General features: G+C 40.8%; 1 protein-coding gene across 1 annotated transcript; it reads right to left on the bottom strand.

The window, feature by feature from the left end:
* Positions 1–1665: 1665 nt before the first annotated feature.
* Positions 1666–12443, bottom strand: LOC109873305 (ubiquitin carboxyl-terminal hydrolase 2). Its single transcript, XM_020464959.2, has 12 exons — positions 11765–12443; positions 7381–7431; positions 7055–7178; positions 6383–6494; positions 5972–6082; positions 5554–5618; positions 5363–5466; positions 5194–5274; positions 4818–4896; positions 4165–4272; positions 3461–3581; positions 1666–2607 (listed from the first exon to the last, which is right to left on the bottom strand). Exons 1-12 carry the CDS (start codon positions 11921–11923, stop codon positions 2520–2522), a joined length of 1203 nt encoding a protein of 400 aa, XP_020320548.1. The 5' UTR covers positions 11924–12443; the 3' UTR covers positions 1666–2519.
* Positions 12444–22780: the final 10337 nt, after the last annotated feature.

The raw sequence follows: 22780 nt of genomic DNA on the forward strand, positions 1-22780 counted from the left end.
ATAAACCCATGTCACACCCTGGCCTGACCAAATAAAGAAAGAAAACACAAAATACTAAGACCAAGGCGTGACAATCGCAATAAAATCACAGTATCCAATCACAATACATATGGAACCTTGAGAATAACAATACATATCGTGTCGACACCTAAGTATCATGATAATATCATATTGTGAGGTCCCTGGCAATTCCCAGCCCTAACAGGTGTGTTTGCATATTAGATAGACAATGGCACAATTGTGAGCCCTAGTTTTGAACAGACCACGATCGTATTTACTAGACACCAAACGGACGAATACGCACCAAAACAATTTAGGGACTAACTGAACATGTCCAATAACAAACTCTAGTTTTGGTTGCAAAACATTTTCATTGTAAACATGTTTACAGTTTACTACAGTTAACACTAAATAAGACCCTGTGTTCAAAAACTACACTGCTCAAAAAAATTAAGCGAACACTAAAATAACACATCCTAGATCTGAATGAATGAAATATTTGTATTAAATACTTTTTTCTTTACATAGTTGAATGTGCTGACAACAAAATCACACAAAAATTATCAATGGAGATCAAATTTATCAACCCATGGCGGTCTGGATTTGGAGTCACACTCAAAATTTAAGTGGAAAACCACACTACAGGCTGATCCAACTTTGATATACACTGAGTGCACTAAACATTAAGAACTCCTGATCCTACCATTGCAGACTGACCAGGTGAAAGCCATGATCCCTTATTGATGTCACTTGTTAAATCCACTTCAATCAGTGTAGATGAAGGGGAGGAGACAGGTTAAATAATTTTTAAGCCTTGAGAAAATTGAGACATGGATTGTGTATGTGTGCCATTCAGAGTGAATGAGCAAGACAATACATTGAAGTGCCTTTGAACAGGGTATGGTAGTAGGTGCAACACTGCTGGGTTTATCAGTGTCAACATTTTCCTGTGTGTATCAAGAATGGTCAACCACCCAAAGGACATCCAGCCAACTTGACACAACTGTTGAGTCAACATGGGCCAGAATCCCTGTGGAACGCTTTCGACACCTTGAAGAGTCCATGCCCTGATGAATTGAGGCTGTTCTGAATGCAAATATAATATTAGGAAGGTGTTCTTAATTTTTTGTACACTCAGTATATACCAAAATGCCACACAGACTATGCATTGACCCTTTTATTTTTTCACTGACTCAATGCACACTCACAGGATTACACACACACACACACACACACACACACACACACACACACACACACACACACACACACACACACACACACACACACACACACACACACACACACACACACACACACACACACACACACACACACACACACACACACACACACACACACACACACAAAATACATGCACATGCAATCATAATTTACACTGCTGCCACTGTTTATCATATATCCTGGTTCCTAGTTACCTTACTCTTATGCATGTCTACCGCTATTAGTCCATTATCCCTGCACATCCCTGCACATTGTAAAAATGTCACTGACCCGAGAACTGACCCTGTATGTAACTTACTTATTTTCTGGTGCTTTTTGTTCTACTTTATTTTATAATACTATTGTGGGGAAAGAGCTTACAAGAATGGCATTTCACAATACTTGTGCACATGACAATAATACTTGAAACTTGAAAAATAGTGATTTTAGTGAAAAATTCATATTTTAATGATTAGAACAACAGTACAGTTACATTCACCATGTTGTTTTATAAATACAAAAATACGCTCTTAGTCATAAAAAACATAGCTAGAGATGTAGTTTCTCTCAATCTCGTTATGCAATGGCATGATATCTCCACCACTAGTTTGAAGTTGGAGAGGGACCGCTCTCTCTGTCTCTCTCTTTCACACATGCACACACACACAGTCCTATTGAAATGGGAGGAAGATGAGGTTGTGCAAAACCTACAACCACAGCACACCAACAGATGGTGGTAGAGAGTCATCCCATCTCCAAAGTCACAGATATGATGACATCTAATTTAAATAGAATCATTTACAGAACGGAAGGTCGGAGTGATAAAGTCTTTCATGTCTCAGTGGTGACCTTGAAACGAATGACAACTCCGGCATGGGGTCATACAGTCCTCGTTGTAGTGCATAGAGAGGCATCTTCGCCGTCTGCATGGTGACCACACACACACACACACACACACACATCACCGGGACTTTCAATGATATTCAAAGGACATGTTTTTAGCTGGAAAGGGCCTTCACATTGTCCCAATGCTCTTCCCAATGTCCCCGGAAGATGGTTGAACCACAACTCAATCTCTGTATCCTGGCAGTACAGTGCAGCCTATGTGTTGAAGCTAAATCCATAGTGCCAAGGGCTCCTGTATAAACATATAGTATACTGTATGCAGTCCACAGAGCAAGGCTCAAACATCAACCATCAGACCCAGAAACAGGCCTAATAGGCTCATTGCATATGTCATCCATATGACCAGACTGCCAGGCTTTATGTAGCCCATATATCCATAACATGTAGCTTCAGAGGCGTGAATGAGAGGAGGCCAGCTCATAGAAGAGCACGTAGGCATCACTGCTGCGGACCTGGCTGGATGACATGGAGCTCACCCTGTAAGGACACAGAGAACAGGTGTGTTAATCAGAGCATTGTTATAGACATACAGACATACCCACATATATAGAAATAATCCCTGAGTGTACAAAACATTAGGAACACCTGCTCTTTCCATGACATAGACTGACCAGGTGAATCCAGGTGAAAGCTATGATCCCTTATTGAATACACCTGTTAAATCCACTTACAATCCACTGCCCCTGAACAGGCAGTTAACCCACTGTTCCTAGGCCGTCATTGAAAATAAGAATTTGTTCTTAACTGACTTGCCTGGTTAAATAAAGGTAAAAAAATTAATTTAAAAAAGATAAAGGGGAGGAGACAAGTTAAACAAGGTTTGTTAAGCCTGGAGACAATTGAGACATGGATTATGTATTTGTGCTATTCAGAGGGTGAATGGGCAAGACAAAAGATTTAAGTGCCTTTGAACAGGGTATGGTAGTAGGTGCCAGGCACACTGGTTTGTGTGTCAAGAACTGCAATACTGCTGGGTATTTCATGCTCAACAATTTCCCCTTGTGTATCAAGATTGGTCCATCACCCAAAGGACACCTAGCCAACTTGACACAACTGTGGGAAGCAGTGGAGTCAACATGGGCCAGCATTCCTGTGGAACGCTTTTGACACCTTGCGCATAGAGGCTGTTCTGAGGGCAAAAGGGGTTCCAACTCAATATCAGGAAAGTGTTCGTAATGCTTTGTATACTCAGCTTAGTGATATACACACATAGAAACAAGCAAACAGAAAACATACAAACAGAAAACAGAGCCATTAACTCTGATATAGTAGCAAACTACTCCTAGTGGTATTATGAGGATGTATATGACATCATGGTATCAATACATACCTGGAGTCATTGTAGCTGTACCATTCCCCAAGGGCTGGGTTCCTGCAGTAGGCTGTGTAGTGGCCACCCAGCGTATTCCCAGAGTGGTTGGACACGGCATAGAGATTATACACTGTATTCACTACACACAGAGAGAGAGAGAGAGAGAGAGAGAGACAGAGAGAGAGATAGAGAGACAAAGATGAGTGTTATGTCATTGACATCACCAATGCATTCAGTTTCAACAGTCCCCTAACATCATTGAAAAACAATGTCTGTTTTAAGCCTGGTTTATAAAGAGGATGGGTTATCTAGACTGTACACAAAGCAAGGCTGGGCTCCTGTATAAAGATATAGTATACTGTATGCAGTCCACAGAGCAAGGCTCAAACATCAACCATCAGACCCAGGCCTAATAGGCTCATTGCATATGTCATCCATATAACCAGACTGCCAGGCTTTATGTAGCCCATATGTCCATGACATGTAGCAGGAGCCCACAAAGCAAGTCAGTTCAACTGGGCGGTAGTGTGTGTGTGCGTCCTGAGTTCAATGAAGCCAGATGATCCAGTCAGTACTTATATCAGGCCAGTCAATAAACGTCATATCTGTACAAGACTTTTCAGAAATGGCCCTGAAAGCACTTCTAAAAAGAAAACCAATATAATATCAAAGTAGCAGGAGACAGAGTGCTTGTTTGTTGAGTGTGTGTGTGTACTACTTACTGCTGTTCTCAGAGCAAAATTCTCTCATGTCCAGCTCTTTAAGGGGGAAGTTGACGTAGGTGGAGAGCTTACTAGTTCGAACACGGTTCTCTGAGAAGCGCTTGAGGTCTGGGACAGGGGCTCGGTCAAGGACAAGCACATGGACAGCTGAAGCATAGAGCTACTGAATGCATAGTGGCATAAATGGCTATTGATAGCATAGTAGTATAGCTATTGATAGCATAGATATTGATAGCATAGTAGCATAGCTATTGATAGCATAGTACCATATCTAGATATTGATATATATTGATAGCGTTGTAGCATTGCTATAATGCAATTCTCTACCTGGCTTTCATAGGGCAGCTGACTACATAGGTTAACCCCAGAAGCCAGAACCATAAACTTTTAATACACTTTTTGAAATATATAACATTTCAACGACTTTGGCTCCAAAGTTCCTTGAAAATGACAGTTCATTCTAGCTATGTATCTGGTTGTAGTGTTATTGCTACTCTTCTACTACTATAAGATTATACAACAACAACTATTACTAAAACTATTACCACAACAAATATTACTATTAGTAAAACTATTACTACTAGATTGGAAGTAACTTAATTGTTGGGGGAACCAATGATGGGGACACTAATATGAAGTAATAGAAAGGATACGAAGCACAAGGATTTGAGGGAACTTCTGGATGGTGAACTTCTTAGTGCATTTCCGCCTGGTTTTACACCTGTAGCATGTCTGGAGGAGGATGTATTTGGAAATTAACTTAGAAAGAATTTGAAACATTAAAATACACTGACTCAAATACACACCCATGAGTTTAAACCAGTTATTTGAAAATAGTATTTGAAAATTCTCTTAAATACAATTTGGTCGCCTATTTGGTTTTTAAAAATAAGCATTCAAATACTCAAATAAAATCACTTGTTGGGCTGTGCATTTGAAAATACTCAAATGCACAGGAAAATGATTTTTAATACCAAACACTCAAATAACAGACAGACACAGACACACACCATAGCAATAGTCCCTTACCGGTTTCTCATCTCCATCCAGTACGTCTTCTTTAGTGAAGAGTCGCATGCAGTCTGTCAGACTCACCTCCCCTGAACCTTTCTGTGGACACAAACACCCTCAGTTAGGCACAGATTTCACTGTGTGTGTGTGCCTGCATGTGAGTGTGCGTGTGAGTGTGTACACTGACCTTAGCGATGGGTAGTGACAAGTCCCAGAATGGATCGAACACAGTGGAGCAGTAACCACACTCACTGCAGGTCAGAGAGCTCTTCAGCTGGCCCACAAACAGATCTATACAGAGAAACAGATACACTATTACACACAATGAAAATCACACTTGTAATATACACACTTGTTCTCAGTCACTCAGACACTTACCAACCACTTTGCTGTCCTCTCTCTCTAGATATTTGTTCCACATTCTCTTCCCTTTCTCATTGTCACTGTGGAGGAGACAAACACAGATCCCACATCAGTTTACATTCAAACAAGCTCCTCTAGAACAGACACACTCCTCTCCAATACAGATCCCAGGGGACTTTAATCTAAGGTACGAAGGTCTTGTTAAAAAAACAACAACTATAAAACATGACTCATTACAAAGGCAGTTAACAGCCTGAATATCATGAGGCATGTCTAGGCATGTCTAATCCTAGGAGAACATGTCAAGGTCGTGTTCATGAGGCACCAAGCAGAAGAAAACAGACTAAGAAATGCTAATTGTCATTTTCTGTTTCAAAACGATTCAAACTAATTAACATGCTCCTGGGTTGGTGTTACGGGAGGTGAGACTTACGGCAAGTGGTCAATGTCCTCGGATGGGAGCCTGGGCCGCACTGTGACCCTGTTGACCTCGTTGTGGAGGCCGTCCAATAGGAAATGCAAGAACTCCTGAGCATCCTGCTGACTGGAGGAGAGAGAGAGAGAGAGAGAGAGAGATGGGGGGAGAGAGAGAGAAAGAGAGATGTTTACTTTCAAAAGCTTATTATTTCAACCACAGCCACAAAATGAGAAATGAATATAAAAGATGTGTCTACATTAATGCCTTATGGAGAGAGAGAGCGAGAGAGAGGGGTGAGAAAGTACGATGACATTTTTAATAGTTAAGAAAGTTCACATTAAATGAACTCGCTTTCTCCCAGCACACTTATGGCCATAGAAATAGAATTACTAGATCAGACCACAGCCTTTTTCTGAATAGACTTACTTGTATCCCACAAATTTGGGCGCATATCTCTGGATCTGGGTCTTGAAGTCTGAGGGACTGATTGCCTCGCTGCTGACTGACGTCCATAGGGTCTGAGTGAGTTTGGCAAACTCTGTTAGAGAAAGACAGAGGGATAGAGAGAGAGAGAGAGAGAGAGAGAGAGAGAGAGAGAGAGAGAGGAAAGAAAATGAGACCACTTTTAGTCATTGTACTGTTAAGCAGAGGTCACATTGCAGGGGAGAGGAGCCATGTGAAGAATATCAATCAGGTAGTAGACAGAACTACTGTTACTGTTCACCATCTCCAAACCCTGTCTGGGGATCAGTGCGTGTGTGTTTGTGTGTGTACATGCACAGAATAGCTCCTATATGTTTCAAATCAACTTAAGACACAATTTGTGTACGTTTTAAGCATACAGGTTGTTACGAATTAGAGGTCAGTATTATAGTGACCCTTAGGTGGTTCTGTAAATATGTTGATGATTATTATGTTGCATAAACATGATTAGTGCTTTTTTTACACCATTTTGTCCTTTTCTTTTTTTCCGCACTGGTCCACTGTCAAATTTTCCAGAATTGGTCAGCTGGTAACATCCTTCTAATGTCATTCTAATAATGCATTATACCTGCAGGCTTAAGTAAAGTGCAACCAGTTGGAGCAGTAGTGTCTTACCCTCCATGAGAGCAGCCTTGGCTCTGCAGTTGTTGTTGAGTTCGGTGCGGTGTGTGTTCCTCAGACAGTAGTCCCTCAGGTCAGGAGTGTTGCTCAGACACTGCAGGATCGAGTTCATGAAACACTACACCAGAAAATAGTAGGTGAGAGAAGGGGGAGACAGAGAGAGAGAAAAAGGAGAGAATATTTATTAAGACTAGAAGTGCACACTTTTCAGTGACAGGGATAGATATTCCAAAGAGTGGACATCAGATCTGCTACAAACCAGACATAAGCACAGTGTAAAAACAGACTTGTGTTAGTGGCGGATGTAATGGTTTACTCACTGTGTTGCCGAGGTTTCTCAGTCCCACTAGGCCTTGAGGACTCTTGGAGTTCTGTTGAGACAAAGACAGGGAGACACAGGTTAGAGCAAGGCAGAAATCCCTCTTCACTCAGTCCCTGATACATGTCAACTTAAAGGGACACAGGACCAAACACATACCATTGTATTGCCTGCGCTACAGATGGCTATATCGGTCCACTAATACAGGACTGGTAAAGGACCAGTGCACTACTTTAGAGAAAAATAATATGTTCAACAACAACAACAAAAAATTGCCATGCTACAGACTGCAATTTCTTTTTAAATAAATGTTATTATTAATATATATTTTTTTATTCCCCCTTTTTCAGGGGGTGCTGCAGCACCCTCAGCACCCCTCCTTCCCATGGCTCTGGTTGGATGTTCACTGGAGTGGTGTGACCTTGTCTGAAGGGTTTTTGATGGTCAGAGTGTATCATTGCCTTAAGGTCAGAGTACACACGTGGTAGCTACGTCATGAGTGGTGTGCTTTGTGTCGTTGTGAGACGTTGGGTGAGGGACACTGCTTGTCATGACCAAAACACAAATAACCACCATCTGTGGCTCAACAACTGAAAGAACAAAACCTGACCTATCAGGCCTGCATTAGAACCAGGGCAAAGATAAATTATATCCTGATCTCTTCCATATTGCTATTGTTGTTCAGGACAGATACTAATAGCAATACTATGGTAATACTATGGTATTGTTTGTCATATTTTATCATCTCAACAAATGCCATTTAGTGTGGTTTTCATTATCGGACTCCCATATTTTTTCCAACACACATTCAAGGAAGGGAATGTGAGCAAAACCGAACCTCATTTACCACAATTTGTTGGTGACCTCTAAAACATAATTTTGACACACAAATGTATCATATTTTCTTAATATTTTATATCAGTCCTTATATAACTAAGCCTATCTTCCATTATAAGTAAATTAAGCAGTCATAACATAAATTAATGTATCATTTTTTAATTTATTGTTTAAAAAGTCTATGCAAATTCCAATGCAACTCAACAGGCTGGTTAAGATATTTCCGATGCATTATATATCAAAGTTTAAGTCACGCGAACATAAATTATTCATTTATGGACTACACTGTGGCCAAATACATATATTCTGCAACAAAAAAATGCAGCTATTTTTTTCTTGGTGTTAAAGGGATAATGTGTTCATTTAGTATTGAATACTGGTTTAAACCAGTGCAGGGTTAAGCAGGTTTAATGGATAATACTGCTTTTCCAAGCTTACTGCTACATGTAACCTACTCTATACAGTGTCCCTGTAATACACGTTGCTGTACAGGGACATTTCTGGGGAACGGAAAGTCTTGGAAGTTACATATTAATATTACACATGCATCTAGTGTTCTATGTAGGCTAGTCCAGATTAGGGTGGGGGGTTTGGTGACAGTGTAACATGTGGGGAGGGAAGCCACGCATCGGTACTGTACATCTGCTGACGAATGAAACACCTAAACTGGTATACGGCAGCACCCACCTGACGCCACAGCTGACAGGACTGGGGTGCTATCACATGTACATGCAGGTACAAACACACACACAATAGTCAAGCACACACAGGCCTAAAAGCAGGTACACACACACACACATACACACACACACACACACCCACACACACACAGATAGTCAAGCAAGCACAAACAGTCAGGCACATACAGGCCTAAAACAAACGTCCACACATGCCATAGACATGCACACTGTGAATTAAGTCTGAGACATGAGTCAGTGACTATTCCGTCCCAGACCAAACCACTCCACATACTGTACAGTACATAGCACCACAATGCCACTTCTCACAACCAGACAGGTACCAAATGCCTCATACTTCTCATAGTTCACTTTCCATTGTCAGCGCAGTGTAGGCCTTGTCTCTAGAGGTCAAACTCTCATTGAGCTGGAGTGTGAGTACTGAGTAGAGACTGCGCTGCTGCACATGGCCAATCAGAGGGTGTGTCTGGGTTCACACTGCATTGTTAGCTCTGAAACAGAGCATATGGCTTGAGCAGCATGCACAGGCCAGTTCCTCACAACCTGGGTACAAATAGCACCGGAGCCAGGACACTGGGACACTAGTACAGTGATTACTGAGGAAAGGCCTGTGGAGAATGGGCTCTGTCGGCATGTGGCTCACTCGGGACATGGAGGTGGGTCCAACAATAAGGGCCCTGATTGGCTGACGGCCAATGGAGGAAGTAATTCCATTGGGGAGGAAGTCATTCCATTGGTTGGCACAGATTGAAAGTATGAGAGCGGGGAGAACATTGTGTTCCAGCCTTACTGTGCAGGACTGGTCACAGGCAAACAACTTGTGACTGGGACACACATGCACACATCCAAACACACCTCGCTTCATACTGTAGCACAACCCAGCAGACACACTGTAGGCTGACTGTACAGCTCATACCAATGAGACCAAAACTGTGGTGGATAAAGCAGTGATAATGTATTACAACCATTGATGTTGTTGAAGCGGTGATAATGTTGTGTTACCGTTATTCAATGGTTATCGGTGACAGTCCTGACTGAGGAACATTCTGCTCTCCCGGTAAAGGACTTCCATATATTTAGGCCCTCGGCCCATTCTGAGAATCCATGTGCCCTATCACCCACAGCGTACTGTACATCAGATAAGGTGAGACTTTCCTGGCGATAAAAGCTGATATTCCTTATCTTGGTGTTCGCTCAAACATCATTACACAATGTCACGCCCTAATTGTTAGTGTGACACAGGGCAAATAGTGCTAACAGTGTTCTTAATGTGTGTTGCGGTTATGCAACAATCAACAAATCAGGCTATCTTCGCCCACAAGTGCTGACAGGGCTTTCCTCTATCAACCAGGGAACATTGTGATGTAAAACACTGCTCTTTATCAAGTGTATACTTTCAAGGACAAGCCGTCACTGAGGGCAATGATTATGAATGGTGGTTTGTTTGGTGTTTCATTATGAGGTTTTGTGTTGACAACTTGCCTGATAGAAGGAATGCTAAACAGGCAGCTATAAAGCACTGTGAGCCTTTGGTTTGTCCACTAGAGGCCATCCTGTCATTTACTCAGGGTTCATGTAAGGATTCCTGGGCCCATATTCTTAAAACGTATCACAGTTGATCTAGGATCAGGTCCATGTAATCTAATTCATTATGATCTTAAAGTCAAAAACTGATCCTAAATCAGCAATTTTTCTCTCAGACGCTTAATAAATACAACCGCTGATGTTGATCTCCTGCCTGCTTATGCTGTGCCATATTATACAGGCCTTACCATTTATAATACATTTACATTTAGGCCTAGATATATTTAAATATATATATTTTTTCAATAACAATTTCAGTGTTGTTTAGATAGGCAGTGCTACATCAGATGATGTTTTTTCTTTAGGCCTAATTATTCTCTCTACAATAGACTATAGTCTGCATGTCACATTGGAGGTAAAGGCACATATGAATCAGTATCCTCACAAATGTCCTGTACTGTAAAGCGTGGCCTACATTCAGGGCCAGAAAAGAACAGCTGGAGGTACGCCTAAATTATATGCATTATGGCCAGCAGTGCACACACTCCTCAGGGTAGAGAACGCTCATAGCAAAACTGCTGAAAGCCGGATTACGTAACCAAATCAACTGTGCGAGGTTACAGTACGAGTACCGTGACAAACAGGCAGCTGGCTTGAGCGCTCCGCGGTTTTCAAATGCCGGATGCCTTGAACACAATGTGAAAACTTTTCCTATTGGATTGAAACGATTCCTGTACCGTCATACCCTATTTAGATCCACCTTAGTAAACAAAGCAACAACATAAATTACCTGAGCCTAAATTGGCCTGAGTATGGTTACATCATTCCACCACACATATTGTAATTATATTATATTATCACGGGTGTCGAAATCATTTGTAGGCCTGCCTATTCAACCTACAGGTGCATCACTTAAAATGACTTGCCTTTAGCTTTGGAAAATCAATAACTATTAACGCCACGGAACCGACAAGATTCCAAGTTCCAACATGGAAGGAACAGTTTAAAAATCCTCAATCTCTAAAAGCAATTTCATAACACATTTAATCTGTTGCTCACAGATTATAAATGGCATTATTATGTAAGTACATTTAGCTGCCAACATTATCCTTTACTGGGCTTATTTTGGGGTGGGAATGTCTCCTGTAACTAAAACAAATCTATCCAAGTTATTGTCAATATCAAATCGGCCCATAATTGACTAAATCGACTGACAGTGTGATCGATTTGGCGTGCCCATACAATTTACCGCATGGGCACTCCACATCTGTAATGCATGGACCACCTGAATATCCCTTTGCTTGCAGACCGAATAGGCGCACTCACCTTGGCTTGATTGATAAGCAGACCCACAAATGTGGACATCAACAATGACCGCGACATTGGAGGACTCTTCCTGCGCAGGTCCGTCTTTAGGAAGGGGAAAGTGGATGCCGGTGACTCCTCGGGCACCGTCACGGTGTAAGACTGTCGCAGACTAGGCATGATGGCGGTGTAGCGGCGGTGTAATAGCAGACTACAGGCCTACAATCAATTTGCGGTGGCGATGGTTAAAAGTTGTTTACTGTGACTGAAACAGTAGTCCTTGCGTGACGTTGTTGATCTCCCCCCTATTTTTTTATATATTTTTTTCTGATTGAGATGACAAGGTTTTCAATTCGAATCCCTTGAAACACATAATTAGACATAAAACAGGCTCTGGTGATAAATCGTTGCGATGTGCAGTAAAAACAACAACAATATAGCAGACACCTTGTTCACTAGAATAACAGACCCGCAACTCAATCTGGAATATCACTCACTGCCTGCCGACTGAGACCGATTCGTTTTTATGTGATTCCACCTCTCCAAGTGTGGGTTGAAGAATAATCGAGTCGGTGTGCACTTTCGTTTTACTACAATGTGCACACGCCCCCTCAGACTCTCTAGACGTCACGAAGTGTCTCATGCTTGTTGAGAGCAGTGGTTGAGAGAGACGTCAAACTGCAGAGGACAAGACCTTCTCAACATTCACAGAGGACGATGATGAAATGGGAGAGGGGGTGGGGGGAAGAAGGAGGAGGACTGAGAGGAGGGTAGGGGACAGGGTGGTGGAAATTAAGGTCCATATATGGAAAAGCACGATCTGTCTGTGTCTGTCTGTTTCTGTAGGCTATAGAACAATCTACCCATCCATCCATTTTAATACTTTGCCATACAGCGTTGGCTTCTTCCATCTTGAGAGGTGAATTTAGCTTGACCACATAATGCCTAATAACAGTGTAATGACCGTATAAGTAAAACCGATATTACATAGTTTGACAACATTATGTCATGCTTATGTCATTAAGTAAATCAAAAGTCAATAACATCCTACGTGTTGTTGCTTGCAAATTTAGCAAGCTAAAGCAACAATTGGTCTAGCCTCAAGCATTGCCATGTGATTCTCTAGAATATTGTGAATGAATGACAAAACTGGGTCACATCCAATAGGAAGCAAATAGCCCGAAACAGGGAGGGACTTACCTAAATCCGACCAATAAGAAAGCTTGTTTTCATTTTTCGTTGCCAAATGTTTTGGATGGTGAGGCACTATTAAACACTATCCTGGCATATAGTAAGAGCAATGCAACACATTACCCAATCAAACCCTTTCCCTGGATTCATCTTCCTTCAAGTGAAAGACAATTTTATTATGCCAGCAGATTTTAGGCATAAAGATGTAGGATCTTAATTTGATCCAGTTTGCTACAGCAGGAAAATAATCCTGCAGCAACAAGAAATGTGAATTATTAAATGGACATTTTTGTAGGGGTTGATACATTTTTCGGAATGGAAAATCAAGTCTGACATTTCTAAGTGGAAATTACAAACTTCTGAAGCCTTTTTAAACAACAAACACATTACAAGTTGAACATTTCCTTTAAATTAAGATCCTAAATTTGTACCCGTGTTGTGCTCATTGGGGCACAGCGTAGTAAAAAGTCTTCTTCGTTTGGTGCACAATGAACATGACCCTGCTCCTTGATGGCCCTGCACACATAGGCTAGTGAACCCATCATCACTCTGAGTTCCCATTCAATATGTACACAGAATCCGACCAGCTAGAGGGGGTGTAAGAAAAAGTAATACATCCACTCTCAAAACACAACAGCCAAAAAACAGAGCACTCTGCCCACCAATCTTAAGCAAAGTTGATATTTTCTTCATGTCATTACATAAGCAGCACGGAACTGCGAATAAGTGCATTCCTCTTGTGAAATGGTATTATATAAGAACTAGGAGAAACTGTGTTTACTAGCAGGCAAGAGGGCAGACGATTACCTATATACACAGTGTTCCAAAGGGGTTCTGCGGCTGACCCCATAGGAGAACCCTCTGTGGCACCTAATTTTCTAAATGTGTACCAAGTGATCTTAGCACCTCTACATAGTTCAGGCCTATGCCATAAACTCCCTCCCTATCAGTGAGGTCTCTGTGTACATCAAAGATGTGTAACACAAAAGTTCCAAATGGCATCATATTCCATATATAGTGCACTACTTTTAACCAGGTCCCATAGGGATTAGGGTGCCATTTGGGACGCAACGACGCAGTCATGCATGCCTAATAGTCCTTCACTGCCGCGACTGTTCAACCTGTTTGAAGCTTCAAGAAGTTTCAAGAGGCCCCCTGCCAGAGGTGGAAGATCACGACTTTACCAACCAGCTGAGGAAAACATATAGGGTGCGACCGAAATGGTACATAATTCCCTATAAAGGCCTAGTGCACTACTTTTGACCAGAGTCTATGCGGCTAGCTAGGGGTACCTATCGAGCCAGAAGATTTCAACATTTGTCTGGACCTCTGCAGGGGTGATCAGTCCTAGGAATGTAAAATTGCTATTGAGAAAGAAGGTTCAGAACGGCGGCCTAATTCCCTTCACTGATATTTATTGCTGATGCGTTTCGGAGCAAGCTCTTTGTTCAAAGCACTATCAATGATCAATGATCACGAAAACAGAGAAACATTCTACAAGCTATAGCAAATTACTCATACCCTACATTGGGCGCAGATACGTTTTGTTTAGAGTGCTGACAGTCTCCCTTGACACATCTCCAGAAAATATGCTGCATATTATCTCAGAGAGAAAGAAAGAGAGAGAGAAAGATAGAAAGATAGAAAAAGAGAGCGCAAGAGAGAGAGAGAGAGAGAGAGAGAGAGAGAAAGGGAGGGAAGGAAGGAAACAGAGAGATAGCATGGCTTCACCTCTCTGTGTCCAGTGTAATGTCTCCATACTAACAGAATCAGGAGGATAAGCCCTAGACAGTAGACAAACAGTGACGTCACCGCGACCACTGCAGTGACTCAGACTGCTCTGGGGGACCCTAAAATAGCTCCCAATACACACACACACACACACACAGCTGGCATTTAGTGAACACAGCACAGATGTGCACACAGATAGTCGGACACGCACACACAGCTGGTGATTATTGAAGAACACACAGGTGTTTGTAATCATGGCTGGCTGTGGGTTGATTTAATTGTTTGATTTACAGATATAAATAGAACACATTTAAAAAATCATGAACGGATAACATACAATTTGGCTACATAGGCCTACAAGCATTATTTACAATGGATAGCAAAAACACAATCATCACAAGATTGGCTTCAGATCAAACTCTACGTTGAGACCGAAGGGAGCAAGGGTCTTTAAATGAAAGATCCAGGCAATGCCGATATAGTGTTCAATGCCGGACATATGACTGTAAAAAGAAAACCAGGAAATCAGCTCCAAGTGATATTGGAAATCTGCTTCCAAGTATTCCCACACATAATAGAGAGACACTTGATTGTATACAAATGTAAGCAAGGTTTGACATTCTTATTTCAGTCAAATATTATATCTGTTTGGGCTTCAGCACGGTTAATTTGCAGTCTACAAATTATATGTAATTATGTTCCTGCCTCCCGACCATCCGCTCAAGAAAAGAAATTGGCCCACGGCTGAATCTAGTTGATGATCCCTGATATAGAGGGTCTCTCACAGCTACTTTGTTTTCAGGACAGAAATATAGACAGAGCTAACTCATTGAGTCTATGCAAACGCCACAGCCAGAATAGACATAGTTAACCTTGGAATGAGCCTGAAAGTACAGTATGAAAGCGAAACTCTGTCCCTCCTTGCTCTCTGGCTGCAACATTACCTCGGCGCCATCCACTTCATCATTTATGAACCTGACTCCGGTAAAGTACATCTCAAGTCAAACCAATAGGAATGTAAAATATAGACCATTGGACTCTGTGTACACCAGCCATAGCTGCAGGCTAATTCCTCTACCGACAGACAGGGAGGAGGTCCACACTGTAAAAATAAAATTAAAATTAAAAAATAAAAACACTTAATGGCCAGCCTCGCCACTTGGTTTGCTATAAAGCTGAGTGCTGGAGAAATGTAGTTCATGAGGCATTTCTAAGATATATTCTTCAAGAATCAATGGATCCAGTACATCATTATACTGTTTAATATATTACTGTACATTATTTCTGTACATACTGTAAGTACATTTCTAAGTCACTGGGTGATCTGAGAAGTCATATTCAGTCAATCAATAAAATAATAATACTTTTAGCTTTAGAAAGGTTCAGAACTTTTGTGAAACATCACAGCACAGTTGAAAAATATATGGCAAATAGAAATCCAATATGGACGGTATTAAGAGATAGAGGGGAGGGGTTGAATGGAGCTGAAGGTTGGGACTAATAACTAATAACAACAAGATAACCAATGTAAAACATACTGTGTCCAAAAAACGTAGATAGATTCAGAACTTTAGTGAAATAGCACAATGTGAAAGATATGGCAAATAGAACCGGATGGACATCAGAAATAGATGGAAGAGGTTGAGGGTAGAGGAAGGACAGGAGTAAAAACAAACAAAATAGAACTATTGTAAAATAGACTGTGTCCATAAAATATATATACTACAGTTGAAGTAAGAAGTTTACATACAGTGCCTTGCGAAAGTATTCGGCCCCCTTGAACTTTGCGACCTTTTGCCACATTTCAGGCTTCAAACATAAAGATATAAAACTGTATTTTTTGGTGAAGAATCAACAACAAGTGGGACACAATCATGAAGTGGAACGACATTTATTGGATATTTCAAACTTTTTTAACAAATCAAAAACTGAGAAATTGGGCGTGCAAAATTATTCAGCCCCCTTAAGTTAATACTTTGTAGCGCCACCTTTTGCTGCGATTACAGCTGTAAGTCGCTGGGGTATGTCTCTATCAGTTTTGCACATCGAGAGACTGACATTTTTATATAAAATACAGTTTTATATCTTTATGTTTGAAGCCTGAAATGTGGCAAAAGGTCGCAAAGTTCAAGGGGGCCGAATACTTTCGCAAGGCACTGTACATGTCACGTTCTGACCATAGTTATTTTGTGTTTTCCTTGTTTAAGTGTTGGTCAGGACGTGAGCTGGGTGGGCATTCTATGTTGTGTGTCTAGTTTGTCCGTTTCTATGTATGGCCTGATATGGTTCTCAATCAGAGGCAGGTGTTAGTCATTGTCTCTGATTGGGAACCATATTTAGGTACCTTGTTTTGTGTTGGGGTTTGTGGGTGGTTGTTTCCTGTCTTTGTGTTTATGCACCAGATAGGACTGGTTTGATTTTTTGCCACGTTTGTTGTTTTTGTAATTGTGTTCATGTTTAGTTTCTCTTATTAAAAACCATGAACTCTAACCACGCTTCATTTTGGTCCTCCTCTCCTTCGACGGAAGAAAACTGGTACAATACAGTTAGGTTGGAGTCATTAAAACTAGTTTTCAACAACTCCACAAATTTCTTGTTAACAAACTATAGTTTTGGAAAGTCGGTTAGGACATCAACTTTGAGCATGACGCAAGTAATTTTTCCAACAATTGTTTACAGAGACATTATTTCACTTATAATTCGGCGTGTCATAATTCCAGTGGGTCAGAAGTTTACATACACTAAAATGACTGTGCCTTTAAACAGCTTGGAAAATTCCAGAAAATTAGGTCATGGCTTTAGAAGCTTCTTATAGGCTAATTGATATCATTTGAGTCAATTGGAGGTGTACCCGTGGATGTATTTCAAGGCCTACCTTCAAACTCAGTGCCTCTTTGCTTGACATCATGGGAAAATCAAAAGAAATCAGCCAAGACCTCAGGAAAAAAATTGTAGACCTCGACAAGTCTGGAGTCATTTCCAAATGCCTGAAAGTACCACGTTCATCTGTACAAACAATAGTAACATCCCGCTCAGGAAGGAGACGCATTCTCTCTCCTAGAGATTAACGTACTTTGGTGCAAAAAGTGCAAATCAATCCCAGAACAACAGCAAAGGAACTTGTGAAGATGCTGGAGGAAACAGGTACAAAAGTATCTATATCCACTGTATAACAAGTCCTATATCGACATAACCTGAAAGGCTGTTCAGCAAGGAAGAAGCCACTGCTCCAAAACCCCCATAAAAAAGCCAGACTATGGTTTGCAACATCACATGGGGACAAAGATCGTACTTTTTGGAGAAATGTCCTCTGGTCTGATGAAACAAAAATAAAACTGTTTGGCCATAATGACCATTGTTATGTTTGGAAGAAAAAGGGGGAGGCTTGCAAGCCGAAGAACTTCATCCCCAACAGTGATGCACGGGGGTGGCAGCATCATGTTGTGGGGGTGCTTTGCTGCAGGAGAGACAGGTGCACTTCACAAAATAGCTGGCATCTATTATGTGGATAAATTGAAGCAACATCTCAAAACATCAGTCAGGACAGGAAGTTAAAGCTTGCTCGCAAATGGGTCTTCCAAATGGACAATGACCCCAAGCATACTTCCAAAGTCGTGGCAAAATGGCTTAAGGACAACAAAGTCAAGATATTGGAGTGGCCATCACAAAGCCCTGACCTCAACCCTATAGAAAATTTGTGGACAGAACTGAAAAAGTATGTGAAAGTAAGGAGGCCTACAAACCTGACTCAGTTACACCAGCTCTGTCAGGAGGAATGGGACAAAATTCCCCCAACTTATTGTGGGAAGCTTGTGGAAGGCTACTCAAAACGTTTCATACAAGTTCAACAATTTAAAGGCAATGCTACCAAATACTAATTGCGTGTATGTAAACTTCTGACCAACAGGGAATGTGATGAAAGAAATAAAAGCTGAAATAAATAATTCTAAAATAATACAAAAATTCTGACATTTCACATTCTTAAAATAAAGTGGTGATCCTAACTGACCAGGGAATTTTTTACTAGGCTTAAATGTGAGGAATTGTGAAAAACTGAGTTTAAATGTATCTGGCTAAGGTGTATGTAAACTTCAGACTTCAACTGTATGTATAAGCTGGAAGTAGAAGCCTAAGCGTTGTTGTTCACTAGTTTACTCCAATTAGGGGAGGGGTGGCAGGGTTAGAAAGTAATAAAATAAAATATATTTGTTTTAAGACATATATATATATATATATATATATATATATATGTGTGTATTTATATGTATGTATTTATATGTGTATGTATATGTAACCAATGTGAAATGGCTAGCTAGTTAGTGGGGTGCGCGCTAATAGCGTTGCAAGCGGTGACGTCACTCGCTCTGAGACCTTGAAATAGTTGTTCCCCTTGCTCTGCAAGGACCGTGGGTTTTGTGGAGCGATGGGTAACGATGCTTCGAGGGTGGCTGTTGTCGATGTGTGCAGAGGGTCCCTGGTTCGAGCCCAGGTAGGGGTGAGGAGAGGGACGGAAGCTATACTGTTACTTATATGTACAGTACCAGTCAAAAGATTGGACACCTACTCATTCCTGGGTTTTTCTTTATTTTTACTATTTTCTACATTGTAGAATAATAGTGAAGACATCAAAACTATGAAATAACACATATGGAATCATGTAGTAACCAAGAAAAGTGTTAAACAAATCATAATATATCCAAAAGTTCTTCCCGACTGTATGTAATAACACAAAAACAATTCTGGGCTAATAATGTGAGAAATAACACACTCAACAACAACCAAAAATATCGCCAAATATCCTAAGAGATAGAAGCACGGCAGCCCTATCTGTCGGCACCATTTATTTTTGTCTTCTTATTGGTGACCTTTAGTAGTGGTTTCTTTGTAGCAATTCGACCATGAAGGCCTGATTCACGCAGTTTCATCTGAACAGTTGATTTTAAGATGTGTCTGTTACTTGAACTCCGTAAAGAATTTATTTGGGCTGCAATTTCTGCAGCAGACGAAACTCTGGGTCTTCCTTTCCTGTGGTGGTCTTCATGAGAGCCAGTTTCATCATTGCGCTTGATGGTTTTTGCGATTATATAGACTCTGTCTTTTACCAAATAGGACTATCTTCTGTATACCAATCCTACCTTGTCACAACACAACTGATTGGTTCAAACGCATTAAGGAAAGAAATTCCACAAATTCACTTTCAACAAGGCACACCTGTTAATTGAAATGCATTCCAGATGACTATCTCATGAAGCTGGTTGAGAGAAAGCCAAGAGTGTGCAAAGCTGTCATCAAGGCAAAGGATGGCTACTTTGAAGAATCTCAAATATAAAATATATTTTGATTTGTTTTTACACTTTACTGGTTACTACATGATCCATATGTGTTATTTCATATTTTTCATGTCTTCAACATAATTTGACAATGTAAAAAATAGTAAAAATAAAGAAAAACCCTGGATTGAGTAGGTGTGTCCAAACTTCTGACTGGTACTGTACATTATCAAGCATTTCACACATATTATCCAGATACTGACTGTTAGCACTTGGTGGTCTATAGCAGCTTCCTACAAGAATGGGCTTTAGGTGAGGCAGATGAACCTGTAGCCATATTACTTCAACAGTATTTAACATCAGACCCACCTCCCCCAGCCATCCTCAAGTACTGTGCCCTCTCTGATTTTTGGGGTGCTTGAAGCCCTTGTTAAAATGCATAACATAGGCACATGTTTATAAACGGTTGTAAAGATCACAGAGTGGGCCTTTAACAGGTAGCTGTTCTGGTGGTACTGGTGTATATGCTACTAAATATGGTAGGGGGCCGAAGTATACCTTTGATTCAGAGAGGAAATCTGAAGGGATTCTGGCCTCAATTACGCCGGTAAAAGTCTTGTCAGCTGCTGCTGGCCGGCTATTAATAGTTACATAACATGAATGGGGTTTAAAGTGCAGCGCGCACACACACACACACACACACACACACACACACACACACACACACACACACACACACACACACACACACACACACACACACACACACACACACACACACACACACACACACACACACACACACACACACACACACACACACACACACACACACACACGGTGTTAGAGCATTAAGCTCTTAACAAATGCTAATAGGGGGGCACAGTCATGGAGGCATGTGACCCATTGTGCTGGATGGACTCCACATCTGGACTGTTGCCGAGAGAGGTGGATGGACAGAGAGGGAGAGAGAGCGAGCTAGAGGGGGCGAATAAAGTAGGGAGGAAATGAATGAAAGGGAAAAGAGATGAATGAGAGTGTGGAGTGGGTGGAGAGTGACAGAGAGAGAGCGAGATTTAAGAGCAGTGTTTCTCAGACTGCCATGGAATAGACCCGTGTGTCCACAACAAACTCTAGGAACAAACTCGATGTCACTGGTTGCATGCCTGCATCACTGTGTGTGTGTGTCTTTGTCCTCATAGTGCTTGTTCACCTACTAACAAGAAATGTGTGTGTGTGTGTGTGTGTGTATATATATATACACATCCAAGTGTGTTTTCGTCTCAACAATTCCATAAAAAAAGTGTTTCCTGATTTCTATGAAATATGACTTTTAACTACAATATGATCGAAATAGCCAAGCAAGCACATACCATTCTAAGAACCATATTTTTATTAGAGCATGGTGTGAGGGTGGTTGTCCTATGGTTATTTTGCATACAACCTTTCCACAATTTTCTGGGAATGGTGCAGGACAGTTGCTTGGCTTTGGAACATTTAAGGAACATTTAAGGAACATTTAAGGAACTTCACAAAAAAAACTTTAACAGAACGTTTCCTAAAAGTTTAAACATGTTTACATTTACGTTCTCCAACTTGTTTCACATTGGAAAAGTTCTCAAATAGTTCAGAGAACGTTAAGAAACACATCAAATCAAATTTTATTTGTCACATGCGCCAAATACAACAGGTGTAGATCTTACTGTGAAATGCTTAATTACAAGCCCTTAACCCGAAAATGCAGTTTTAAGAAAAATAAGAGTTAAGGAAATATTTACTAAATAAACAAAAGTAAAAAAGAAATGAGCAAAAATAAAATAACGAGGCTATATACAGGGGTACCAGTACCGAGTCAAACAATGTTCTTCTGTGGGAATTTCAGTAACTCAGCATGTTTCATTGTGGTTCCATTTAAAGTCATTCTGAAATTGTTCCGAGAACGTTAAGAAATAGCCTTCTTCTGTGTGAATTTCAGTACTTCCACAGAACATTCCACACAGGTTCCCATGTAGTTGTATTTAATGTCATATTTTTACTACATTCTGGGAACCTGAAATGGTGTGACTTAAGCAATGTTGTCAAAACGTTCAGAGAATGTAATGTTCTCTTATATCAGATCTTGGCAATATTCTGGGAATGTAAAAAAACATGTAATTGTACGCATTAACATCAATAAGCTCTAAATTCCATTCTCAGAACAAGCAGAGAACTTTCCATAAAAAACACAAGAAAACTTTAGTAATGTTCAGAACACTCCACCCTCTATCTTGTAAAGTGTGTTGAGGTGTGTTGGCCACACCCATTAATTGGCCACAGCTGATCTTAATGAGCACTTGTTTCCTTTGAAATGGGGCCTGTTTGAATTAGGGGGGAACGACTACCCCCTCTCATTGAAACCACGGAAGTTCAAGGCTGACCGTGGTAATGCAGGCATTGTTAGCAGAAAACAGGATTCCCCATTATAGTGAATGGAAAAATTGCATGGGCAATGTTAGTGGAAAAAACAAAACAATTTGAAGACAATCATGGTACCAATAATTGCCTCTAATAGGCCAGATGTATGTCCTTGAACCGATTATTTTAAAATCACACACAGAAGAAGTTATAACGATAATTTACAATAGTTGCTAAAGGTAACCTGCACTGCCCCTGTTGGCCTTCAACTTGAGTTACCGGTCCTAAAAAAATGTCATACAAGTAGACCGTTGATTGGCCAGCTCAAGCAATGAGCCAAAATGACATTTATTAAACAGTCTGTTTGAGGTGGGTTTTTTGAAGTCTTCCGGTCAGTTTGGGGCTAAAGTTGGGATATTAGTGTGTGTTAGTGAGTGTTTGGTAATACGAT

The sequence above is a fragment of the Oncorhynchus kisutch genome, linkage group LG28 (assembly GCF_002021735.2).
Source record: "Oncorhynchus kisutch isolate 150728-3 linkage group LG28, Okis_V2, whole genome shotgun sequence".
In the NCBI taxonomy this organism is placed as follows: Eukaryota; Metazoa; Chordata; class Actinopteri; order Salmoniformes; family Salmonidae; genus Oncorhynchus; species Oncorhynchus kisutch.

What these genes read in the sequence shown, in the direction of transcription:
- LOC109873305 (XM_020464959.2), bottom strand. Translation starts at nt 11,923, where the DNA reads ATGCCTAGTCTGCGACAGTCTTACACCGTGACGGTGCCCGAGGAGTCA. An exon ending in CCCAAATTTGTGGGATACAA is followed by an intron (nt 6,083 to 6,382) that starts GTAAGTCTATTC and finishes TCTCTCCTCCAG; the next exon opens with TCAGCAGGATGCTCAGGAGT. An exon ending in AGAGGACAGCAAAGTGGTTG is followed by an intron (nt 5,467 to 5,553) that starts GTAAGTGTCTGA and finishes TTCTCTGTATAG; the next exon opens with ATCTGTTTGTGGGCCAGCTG.